Here is a 12,661-nt window from a genome sequence, read left to right on the forward strand (position 1 = left end):
GTAGGTTACACAGACTTTAAGATTTGAAGAACGAGCTTACATTTTATGTTTCCACCTTCAGCTAACGTTTTTTCATTCAAATCTCCTGTTGCCGATGATCGTGAATTTAACTCGCACATAACCAGGGCTGCCGGTGGTTATTTACGTTTTTGATAATAGATCAGAAAGAATAGCATGTCCTTTCCTGACGCTAGCAAATAATGTGTTTGTTTTTTTGTGATTACAGTACAGCATTGTGCAGTGTCAGACTAAGGTGGGAACAGCTGTATCTAAAGCAGGGTCCTCTCAACCCGGCCTCTTCGACTTCGTGCAGTTCTCCGGACAGGTAAGGCAGGGGTTGATCGTGCACAGGATTTGCTTTTCTCTCTTCCAACTCGCCCACTTCTTAGTTTGTTTTGTTAACGGGGTCCCTCGATTTGTGCGGTCACTATATTGTGTTGAGGAAAGCTGTCTGTGCGGTCTTTTGACAATTATAATTGAGGAGTGAAGATTCCTGTCATTTGATTGACCTTGACAGAAAATGATTGTGTCGTTGTCGTCAGATTTAAAATTGATTGATGCGGTCCAAACAGTAAACCAGTGCTAATTATATTAACCTCTTGGGTCTGTGCTTTTTTCAAAATTGATAATTAAGTAGATGTGCAACGCCAAGGCACTGCATACCCCAGCGAAAGACACACCTCTCTCTCTCTGTCTCTCTGTCTCTCTCTCTCTCTCTCTCTGTCTCTGTCTCTGTCTCTCTCTCTCTCTCTCTCTCTCTTTCTCTTTCTCTCTCTCTCTCTCTTAAACACACACACACACACGAACACACACACACACACACACACACACACACACACACACACACACACACACACATACCCCAAGTTACACACGTACATACATACACACTCACTCACACGCACTCACTTACTCTCTCACACACACTTCATACACACAAAACACACCCACATACGCACATATAGACAGACGGACATACACACCTTTACAAACAAACACACATACACACACACATACACTTACGCACACGCACAAACACACACCCACCCACCCACTCTCTCTCTCTCTCTCTCTCTCTCTCTCTCTCTCTCTCTCACCTTTCTCTCTTATACAAACAGACACACACCCACAAACACACACACACACACACACATGCACACACAAACACACATACCCCAAGTTACACACGTACATACATACACACTCGCTCACACGCACTCACTCACTCTCTCACACACACTTCACCCCCATACGCACATATAGACAGACGGACATACACACCTTTACAAACACACATACACACAAACATACACTTACGCACACGCACAAACACACACCCACCCACCCACCCACTCTCTCTCTCTCTCTCTTTCTCTCTCTCTCTTTCTCTTTCTCTCTTATACAAACAGACACACACCCACCCACCCACACACACACACACACACACACACACATACACACACACATTGACTCACACAAAACACACACTCATACGCACATACACGGTTGGCCTAGTGGTAAGGCGTCCGCCCCGTGATCGGGAGGTCGTGGGTTAGAACCCAGGCCGGGTCATACCTAAGACTTTAAAATTGGCAATCTAGTGGCTGCTCCGCCTGGCGTCTGGCATTATGGGGTTAGTGCATGCTAGGACTGGTTGTTCCGGTGTCAGAATAATGTGACTGGGTGAGACATGAAGCCTGTGCTGCGACTTCTGCCTTGTGTGTGGCGCACGTTATATCTCAAAGCAGCACCGTCCTGATAATTATGGCCCTTCGTGGTCGGCTGGGCGTCAAGCAAACAAACAAACAAATACGCACATAGACAGACGGACACACACACCTTTACAAACAAACACATATACACACATATACACACTCATACACACACAAACATACACACAAACTCATGCACACACACATTCACACACACACACTCTTTCTCCCTCTCTCTCAGTCTTTCTTACACACACACACACACACACACGCACACGCACACACACACACACACACCCCCCAAGTTACACACGTACACACATACACACTCACTCACACGCACTCTCTCTCTCACACACACTTCATACACACAAAACACACCCCCATACGCACATATAGATAGACGGACATAAACACCTTTACAAACAAACACACATACACACATTTTTATCCCTACCATTGTTTCCAAACATTATATAGGAATGTTTTGTGAACAACGGATAATAGCCGCTACTCGCATGTGTAGCAAAAGTGAGCGTACATACTCACCCTGGTCGTCCAGCCGTTGTCCGTTGCCCGTCTTTATCTGTCTGTACTGAACATTACCTTTGGATTTTTCTCGAACGCTATGAAGTGAAGAAACACCAAATGTTGCAAAATGTTGTATGACCCCAAGAGCTCAAAAAAGATACTTGAGAACCTTGACCTTACCTTAAGGTCAAGGTCACAGGGAGAATGAATGTGGTCTAAAAACTGCAAAATTTCACATTGTGCCAGTTTTCTGGAAAACAAATTAAAAACAGCGGGCTTAGTTTTGTATGGTATACAAGAAAAAGAAAGCCTTATCTTCTGATACCATTTTGGTTGACCTCGCTTCAATGTCAAGGTCAGAGGAGCCCTTCAAAGTTGAATTGTAGACATATTTTGATGTGAGCTTGCCCCTTTAACTTTACTATGGACGATATCTCTTACAAACTTAAACACTGAGTGGGGCGTTTGTTAGAATTTCATAGTGAGCCACATCTGGTCACATATCGTTAGGGTCAAGGTCACATTGACCCCTATGAAAAATGTGACCAAGCCGGGTAAAGAAATCCATGTGTCTTGGTAAAAAATCTTAACAAAGCAAAGCCCATGCGACTCTCATGCTTGACCTTTGTCTTAAAGTGACCTTGACCTTCAGGTGACCTTGAAGGTGAAGGTCTAACAACTGAAGCTGGCAAGGACATTGTACACTATTAGAACTGGTTTACAGATTTTTCCTACCAAATTACACATGACCTTTGGCCAAGGTCAAGATCATCAAAGGTCACACATCACAAGGCTATCAATTCAAGACATAGGAAGCATAAACATACTTATTGGCACTTTCTACAAAGAGACATTGTCACTTTTAGTGATTCAATTGCCCGTTTCAGTCACATTTCATAAGGGGCAAAGTGACCTTGACCTTGATGATATGTGACTAAATGTGGCTCAATATCAGTATATAACATGTGCCCCACACAATTATGAAGTTTGAAAGATTTTTTTCATAGTTCAGGGTCAAGGTCACTTCAAAACATGTCTACAATTCAACTTTGAAGGACTCCTGTGACCTTGACATTGAAGCTGGGATTAAGTAGATGTGCAACGCCAAGGCACTGCATACCCCAGCGAAAGACAAACCTCTCTCTCTCTCTCCTCCTCTCTCTCTCTCTCTCTCTCTCTCTCTCTCTCTCTCTCTCTCTCTCTCTCTCTCTCTCTCTCTCTCTCTCTCTCTCTCTCTCTCTCTCTCTCTCTCTATCAAACACACACACACACGAACACGCACACACACACACACGTACACACACACACATATACCCCAAGTTACACACGTACACACACACACACTCACTCACACGCACTCACTCACTCTCTTACACACACTTCATACACACAAAACACACCCCCATACGCACATATAGACAGACGGACATACACACCTTTACAAACAAACACACATACACACACACATACACTTACGCACACGCACAAACACACACCCACCCACCCACTCTCTCTCTCTCTCTCTCTCTCTCTCTCTCTCTCTCTCTCTCTCCTTTACAAATAGACACACACCCACACACACACCCACACATACACGCATACACATACACTTATGCCCACACACACACTTACACACACACGAGTACAGACTCATACACGCGTGCGCGCACACACACACACACACACACACACACACATACACACACACACACACACACACACAAACACACTCACACACACAAATACACACACACACCACACACATACGAGTACAGACTCATGCACGCGTGCGCGCACGCACACACACACATACACACACACACACACACACACACACACAAATACACACACACAAATACACACACACACACACACACACGTGACACACACACACACAAACAGTAACACTAACACATGTGCACAAAATGAACACAAACACACACACTGCGCGAGAGAGAAAGACTTCAGGGAGGCATGACGTCATGATGCATTAATTGACGTCAAAGGCTTTCGACCGTGACGTATTCTTCTTACGCGAGCTTTATCCATAGACTTGGAAACTACGGAATTTCTACCCGTCCAAAACGGCCTTGGGTGGCATTTGCTGAAAAAATGGGGGCGACTATTGCACCCACCGTATTTTTGTTAGTATGGTCCCAATTTTTGGTGAACTTCCATCTCCAACTGTAGCACGTAGCCGGGCACAAAGAATCCTTCTTTATCATGTATTATTCGGTATGCACATTTCTCAAGTCGATTACAGTATAGCGTTCACGGGATACCTCCAGCTTCGCTGGGATAAAAGAGAGTGTCTGTCTGTCTGTCTGTCTGTCTGTGGTCGCCATACCTCTCAGATGGCAAGAGGCAGGAACAAGATAGTGTGCACGTACACTCCCTAGGTGCCGCAGATGTGCACCTGGGTTTTAGTTTCTTGATTCATTGTTTCCTTTCTCAGATTATGGACCTCCCATTTATTGAATACAGCCTATATGGTGCAAGACCAGTTCAGTGCCTACTGTTCACCTGTAGCAAGCACATCATGCCAGTGATATTAAAGACTCGCTATTGCTCCTATGAGGGGAAGAAATGAAGAATGAAAAATTAACTGGACAGTTCCGGAAATTTCTAGAAGGTAAGGGAGATAACTCTTTTTTGTCTGTGGTCGCCATACCTCTGAGATGGCAAGAGGCAGGAACAAGATAGTGTGCACGTACACTCCCTAGGTGTCGCAGATGTGCACCTGGGTTTTAGTTTCTTGATTCATTGTTTCCTTTCTCAGATTATGGACCTCCCATTTATTGAATACAGCCTATATGGTGCAAGACCAGTTCAGTGCCTACTGTTCACCTGTAGCAAGCACATCATGCCAGTGATATTAGAGACTCGCTATTGCTCCTATGAGGGGAAGAAATAAAGAATGAAAAATTAACTGGACAGTTCCGGAAATTTCTAGAAGGTAAGGGAGATAACTCTTTTTGAGTCACTTGAGAAAAAGTGACTATGTAATCGGTCAGTGTTAGTCTGTCCGGCCGGCCGTCCGGCCGGCCGTCCGGCCGGCCGTCCGTAGACACCACCTTAACGTTGGACTTTTCTCGGAAACTATCAAAGCGATCGGGCTCATATTTTGTTTAGTCGTGACCTCCAATGACCTCTACACTTTAACGATGGTTTCGTTGACCTTTGACCTTTTTCAAGGTCACAGGTCAGCGTCAAAGGAAAAATTAGACATTTTATATCTTTTCTCGGAAACTATCAAAGCGATCGGGCTCATATTTTGTTTAGTCGTGACCTCCAATGACCTCTACACTTTAACGATGGTTTCGTTGACCTTTGACCTTTTTCAAGGTCACAGGTCAGCGTCAAAGGAAAAATTAGACATTTTATATCTTTGACAAAGTTCATCGGATGTGATTGAAACTTTGTAGGATTATTCTTTACATCAAAGTATTTACATCTGTAGCCTTTTACGAACGTTATCAGAAAAACAAGGGAGATAACTAGCCTTTTCTGTTCGGCAACACACAACTTAACGTTGGGCTTTTCTCGGAAACTATAAAAGTGACCGGGCTCAAATTTTATGTGAACGTGACTCATTGTGTTGTGAATAGCAATTTCTTCCTGTCCATCTGATGCCTCATATAATATTCAGAACTGCGAAAGTGACTCGATCGAGCGTTTGCTCTTCTTGTTTGTCTGTGGTCGCCATACCTCTGAGATGGCAAGAGGCAGGAACAAGATAGTGTGCACGTACACTCCCTAGGTGCCGCAGATGTGCACCTGGGTTTTAGTTTCTTGATTCATTGTTTCCTTTTTCAGATTATGGACCTCCCATTTATTGAATACAGCCTATATGGTGCAAGACCAGTTCAGTGCCTACTGTTCACCTGTAGCAAGCACATCATGCCAGTGATATTAGAGACTCGCTATTGCTCCTATGAGGGGAAGAAATGAAGAATGAAAAATTAACTGGACAGTTCCGGAAATTTCTAGAAGGTAAGGGAGATAACTCTTTTTTTGTATCCAAACAAAGGAGGTAAAGCTAATGATAATGGGATAGCGAGCGTCTTAAATTGCTACAGGGCTCCGCTTACTCCCGGGCGAAGCCGGGCTAAATAAAAGAGAGTGTCTGTCTGTGTGTGTGTGTGTGTGTGTGTGTGTGTCTGTCTGTCTGTGGTCGCCATACCTCAGAGATGGCAAAAGATAAGCACAAGATATTTTGCATGCACACTGCCCTGGACCCACAAATGTGCACCTGGGTTTTAGTTTCTCCAGACATTGTTTCCTTCCTCGGATAATTACCCTCCCCATCTATCAATACAGTCTAAATAGTGCAAGGGAGGTAAGTCATGGTTTGTCACCCACGGAAGGGAGGTAACTCTCATCAAACCAGTATACCGTGTCATTCTCAAGAGTTACCCCCCGCCCGCTATCATCCCGCCGCCCCCCCCCCCCCCCCCCCCCCCACACACACACACACACTAACCCTGCCCCCTGCTCCCCCTCCCTGCCTTCCAGATCATCGCAAATAATGTTTACGAAACGATCGCCTCAGTGAAAGATCACGAGAATTTACAGATTTCTCTCCCCTGTTCAAAAAGGTATGACGCGCTCACTCATGTAACTACAGTGGGTGTGAGAAAGGGTAAACAAATCACGAAGAACACGTTGAACCAAATAGAAACTTGCCTTGCCTATACATCCAAATGTATGAGCTCACACTGTCATTTTTCTTATGCACATTGGAATAAGATTCGAGAGGTTTCTGAGAGAGGGGAGAGCAAAAACACCCGGGCGAAGCTGGGCCAGACTGCTAGTCCAATATAAGTGCTGCTGTATCTGCTACAAAATAATATCTGGCTCAGCCCCATCCTACCTGTCTACACCCTCACGATCCCTCCGCTCCTCTGTAGACACTAGAATATTCCGTCTATCTTCTTTTAGTCGCAAACAGCACGGCCAGAGAGCCTTCTCCCACTCTGCTGCCGTTGCGTGGAACTCTCTCCCTTACTCTATCCGACACTGCCAAACATTTTGTTCCTTCAAATCAAACCTTAAAACACACTTCTTCACACAGTATTTTGATTAATTTTATTTCAATATGGTGCATTTTTGATCAGGTGTTTGAATGTTTGAATGTTTTGCCTGTGTTAGTATGCTTGCAGCTTGTATTGATGTAGTGTTTCGTTGTTCACTTGTGTGCTGAATGCTGCTGCACATGCTTTTTTGCTTTGCTTTGTATACGTGTATATGTATGTTTGTTTGTTTTTTCATATTTTTTTTTCATTGTAAAGCGCTTAGAGAACGTAAAGCGCTCTATAAATCTCCCATATTATTATTATTATTATTATTATTATTACTATTTTTATTCACTCTTCAACACCCCATACAAACCGACAGAGTTAGTGTCGGAGTTGGTCTATTATCATATGTACACACAATGTTTTTCATAACCATTTGTCACACAAATCTCACATGTAAAAAACAAATGCTTCTCATGACCATTTGCCAGACAGTTCTGGCATGTACACACCATGAGCGCCCGGTAGCTCAGTTGGTAGAGCACTGGACTTGTGATCGGAAGGTCGCAGGTTCGAATTCAGGCCGGGACATACACGGGTCAACTTTATGTGCAGACCCAGAGACGGAAGCCATGTCCCACCCACGTGTCATCACAGTGGCACGCAAAAGACCTTGGTCATTCTGCCACACATGCAGGTGGCTGAATACACCTAAACACGCAGACACCTGGGTAGCGCGACTCCGTTGCTGCTAGCTTTCCATTGGGAGGAAGCGACCTGAATTTCCTAGCGATGGGACAATAAAGTAATGAAGATGAAATGAAAATGTTGGTTCAGGTCCAGTTTGACGAGTGGCAGGACGTGAAGATGTGTTCCATTCTCATCAACGATGACTCGTACTACGAGGGGCCTGAGACGTTCTACGTGGAGCTCACGTCGCCCACGTATGCCTTGCTTGGGGACATCACTACGGCGTCTGTTACCATCCTGGACGAAGAAGACGGTAAGATTGGAAAAATTAGATCTCAGATCCTGTAGATTATAGTTGCTAGTATTTTCATTTTGACATCTTTTGTTAATTTCTGAAATGGTTGTTATGTGTTGTTAGCTGTTGCAATGTCAGCATGGAGTCAGAACAGCAGTGTATAGATTTTAAAAAACAAACTCTCGTTTTCACAAAGAGCAAACAATGGTTAGTATGCGGTACGAGCTGTTCCTGCCAACAGTGCATAGATTACATATGTGTATCACAAAGAGGGGTGTACATTTGTTTGTTGTTTTGTCAATATGCTACACAAGACCACTTTCTTCGTATTTCAGTTCCAAAGATCCAGTTTGCGGAGGAAGTCATCTATGTCAACGAAACAGACGTCTATGTGATGGCTATTCTGAAAAGAACAGGTAGGTCATCGTGAGATGAATCGTCTAAAGCCATAACACGTATGGGGGAGGGTAGCTCATCCCTGAGTACGATTCTTTGTATCGATACATTCTTGTTGTGGGCATTTAATAACCCCCTCCCCTTTCTCCCTCTCTACATAGCATGCGGTAACCAAACGCAGGTTGTCCCATATCAATGTATGGAATTTATTGATTGTGAGGCACTGAGACACTTAGGCCCTGGAGGGGCCTCACATTAAAGATAGTGCTGTATGATTAACCTCAAAGTCTACTTCGCGAAGCTGGCTGCACGAAGCTTTGGCCAAACATGTGCGGTGAAAAGACTTCGCAAAGTCGACTTCGGCTCAATTAAGGACAGCATTCAGTTGAAATTTCTTCCAATGTCACTCGCCAAATGTTGTATATATGAAGCTTAGAGCATGTTTATGTTTATAATATTCAGTCAGTTCAGTGTCTCTTGGTGGTCTTTACAGGCGATTTAAGCGACACAGCATCAGTGGTGTGTTCCACGTCATCCATGACCGCCACAGGAAGCAGTCTCACGGGGCTGGAAACCGGATCTGACTTTGTCTCCAGGGGTAACTCCAACTCCTTCCGGGTCATATTCCCCGCGGGGGTCAGCATCGCCACCTGTGAGGTCAAGGTAAGCACACGATCGTTTGATTGGAAATTGGAACTTTTAAATTATTTCAGCATGAGTTTTCAGGTGACATATGTTTTAGCAGAGGGTACTCTGAGGACTTGAAGTGTCAGAGTTGTACCCCTCAGTTGTGAGCGTCAGCAACTGTTTTCTGCCTTGGCTGAAATTGTGTGTGTATTTTTCTTGCAGCAACACGTTTGTCTCATATCATCTGACATGAGAGTTTACATGGGTAAGTAGATTTAGTCAATTGATCGACTGGGAGGCTGGGTGTTCTTTTCAGAGATCTTTAATGAATATGACACTACTTTTGCTGCAGGTAATAGACGACAGTGAATATGAGAGTGCAGAACAATTTGAACTTAAGCTGTCTGAGCCATCTTTGCCTGCTGTGCTGGGACCTGTGTCTACCGCCATTGTCATCATTGAGGGACCTAACGATGGTGAGATTCAGCGATAAGTTTGACTTGAACTTAGATTCACGATATGCAAAATGGACAAATTCCTAAAATAACTCTGTCGGGTTTGTATGTGAAAGAATAAATACCCTTGCCTTTAGTGGCACAAACAATCCACATGTGCTTCCTGCACACGTGTTTCAGACACACCACCTCCCTGGTGACTGGCCTTTAATGTCGCGAGGGAAAATGTCACATGACATTATAGGCCATTCACGAGGCAGGAGGTGTGTCTCAAACACGTGTACAGGAAACACGTGTGGATTGTTTTTCCCATTATAAAAAACGCTGGCGCTGGACCCGAGTACTCTTCAGAATGGCTCGCTCCCCCAGTATGAAAGTTTTTGTCTTGTGCACGTGGATTTAAAAAAAAAAAAAATAAAATAAAAATTAAATTTATTTTACACAATTAAAAAAATTATTAGAGTAAAATAAAACATTAAAACGTTCATAATAAACAATAGTAAACAAGAATTAAAAAAAAAAAATTAAAAAATAGACCGCTCATGCCGTGAATCGAATCAGGATCACTTTGGCCATAGTCGGACGCGCTTTCCATCAAGCCATTGCCAGTGAACTCAAATGACTAGACTGCTAACGTTGCTGCTTCATAAAATTAGGTCGCGCAGTGGCACACGCACGCAAAGCACGCACGCACGGAAAGCCTGGTTGTCGCTGGCTGACTGGGCGGTTCTATGAGCCGAACGGCTGTTCTATCCCACCGGCCGTTAAGAGTCGTTTTTGTGATTTATTTGGCATTTAGGTCCCAGGTAACATTATCAAGTTTTAATACGATCAATCGGACCTATTATCAAGTTAGTGTATCAACTTTTGAACGAACTGCGCCCAGCAGTTTCCCAGCAAAAAGCTGTTAAGTCGAGACAGACAGACAGACACACACACAATTAAAGTCTGCTGGACCCTCCTACTGCGTACTCGGGGAAAAGCAATGGTTATCACCCTTCCACAGCCCATACAAACCCAACAGAGTTATTTCCTGACATCATCTATGTGTAAAGGGGGCAATTTGTGTTGCAGTCAGCGAGCGAACCATGGGGCATTTTAGCAGTAAAGGCCATATTTTGCAAACGTGAAACATGGACAGATTGAACTTGTTTATGGCTTAAATATTTTACAATTTCTTTTGTACATCAACTTTTTCATGGGTTCATCAGACCTGGGAACCCATACGATTTCGCTGTATTTTGTACGCATGATTGTCGATAATACGCTCAGTACGGTCAGTGGGAAAAAAATACGACGAGAAAAATTCCTAGACTACTTTTCTTCACAAGCCCATCCTGAAGCCGATCCAGTATTTTGGCACATGATTACGTCACTATATAAGCCGCTGTCAAAAAAAATATAATCGGATCGTGTCAATCACTTAAAACAACCAGGCAAACAAAAGTACGGTATTTGGCGAAATCGGCCTCTGAGAATAAACAAGTGAAACAAAGAAGAAAAGTGAAAAAGTTTGAAGAAAAATATCACACACACACACACACACACAATTTCTAACCAACACACACATGTAGTCCCGCCCGGAATAAGCTTTTTGGGGATGATTTACGACTTTTGCGCACATTTCGAGCAGACGAAAACACAACATGGCGGCTCTCGCTCCTCCAACTATCGCGAGACACAAAAAAACGAAATCTCGCGCGCGCGAGATCCTGATACATCCGGTGTTTCTCTGTACGCTTGTCACGACGACTTGTTGACAAACGAAGATTCGCGAATGAAAGAGAAAAGCGCCGAGTCTTGAGTAGAGAGCTAATAAAGTACCGGTAATCGCTAATCGAGCGAAATGAAAATCCGTGGCGACTTCCATTAGGTGAATGCTATTCAAGTTTAGGTAACGTTTTAGCCGCATCTTTTTATAAGCCGCAATGCGATTTTTTTTTTAAAGTCGCGGCTTGTAGTCCGTCAAATACGGTACAGTTTTTGTCAGTAAAAATTGAAAAAAGCATTTGTTTTAAATGTATAGGTAAACTTCATTAACGGCATGAGGGACGCGCATGAGGCATGTTTTAATGATGGATGTGCAAACGCTGTGTGGAGTACGCTCATTTTTGTGAAAATACACCAAGTTTGTTTGAGAATACTAAAAGTGCAAAACAGGGGTTCCCAGGTCTGGTACATGATAAAACTGCTTTGTTGAAATGGGGGGCAGGATGCAGGTGAGGACTGTGCAATGCGAGGGTATGTACCAGGCGTTGTTGTTTTTTTGTCTAGTTTTTCTTTCACTTGTGTGTGTGTGTCTAAGCATCATGATTCTGTATTACCTTGTCCTGAATGCTCTTCTTCAGACTCTGTTGTTATCTATTTGACTGTGCAGAGTCTCACGTGCTGCTGTCAGCAAAACAATACGAGTTCCCTGAGGACGCAGGGGTAGTGGAGGTGGAGGTACTGAGGGAGGGTTCGGATCTCAGCCACACGTCCACCGTGTGGTGCGCCACCCGTCTCTCCCACTCGCCCTCGGCCACCCCGGGTGTGGACTATGCTCCCAGCTCCAGCCAGATCACCTTTACTCCTGGCCAAATTTCACAGGTAGTATTTTTGAGTCACTTGAGAAAAAGTGACTCTATGTAATCGGTCAGTGTTAGTCTGTCCGGCCGGCCGTCCGGCCAGCCGGCCGTCCGGCCGGCCGTCCGTAGACACCACCTTAACGTTGGACTTTTCTCGGAAACTATCAAAGCGATCGGGCTCATATTTTGTTTAGTCGTGACCTCCAATGACCTCTACACTTTAACGATGGTTTCGTTGACCTTTGACCTTTTTCAAGGTCACAGGTCAGCGTCAAAGGAAAAATTAGACATTTTATATCTTTGACAAACTTTTCTCGGAAACTATCAAAGCGATCGGGCTCATATTTTGTTTAGTCGTGACCTCCAATGA

At 44.1% G+C, this 12,661-nt stretch overlaps 1 protein-coding gene across 1 annotated transcript in view; it reads left to right on the forward strand.

Moving 5' to 3' along the window:
• The window catches only part of LOC138960459 (extracellular matrix organizing protein FRAS1-like), a 142,477-nt gene that overhangs the window by 106,781 nt on the left and 23,035 nt on the right, over window positions 1-12,661 (forward strand). The window contains exons 44-49 of the mRNA XM_070332368.1: window positions 227-325; window positions 8,099-8,264; window positions 8,582-8,662; window positions 9,136-9,305; window positions 9,622-9,745; window positions 12,102-12,313. Coding sequence (XP_070188469.1) covers window positions 227-325; window positions 8,099-8,264; window positions 8,582-8,662; window positions 9,136-9,305; window positions 9,622-9,745; window positions 12,102-12,313 — 852 coding nt within the window. The remainder of the gene's footprint in view (window positions 1-226; window positions 326-8,098; window positions 8,265-8,581; window positions 8,663-9,135; window positions 9,306-9,621; window positions 9,746-12,101; window positions 12,314-12,661) is intronic.

The sequence above is a fragment of the Littorina saxatilis genome, linkage group LG2 (assembly GCF_037325665.1).
Source record: "Littorina saxatilis isolate snail1 linkage group LG2, US_GU_Lsax_2.0, whole genome shotgun sequence".
Lineage (NCBI taxonomy): Eukaryota > Metazoa > Mollusca > Gastropoda > Littorinimorpha > Littorinidae > Littorina > Littorina saxatilis.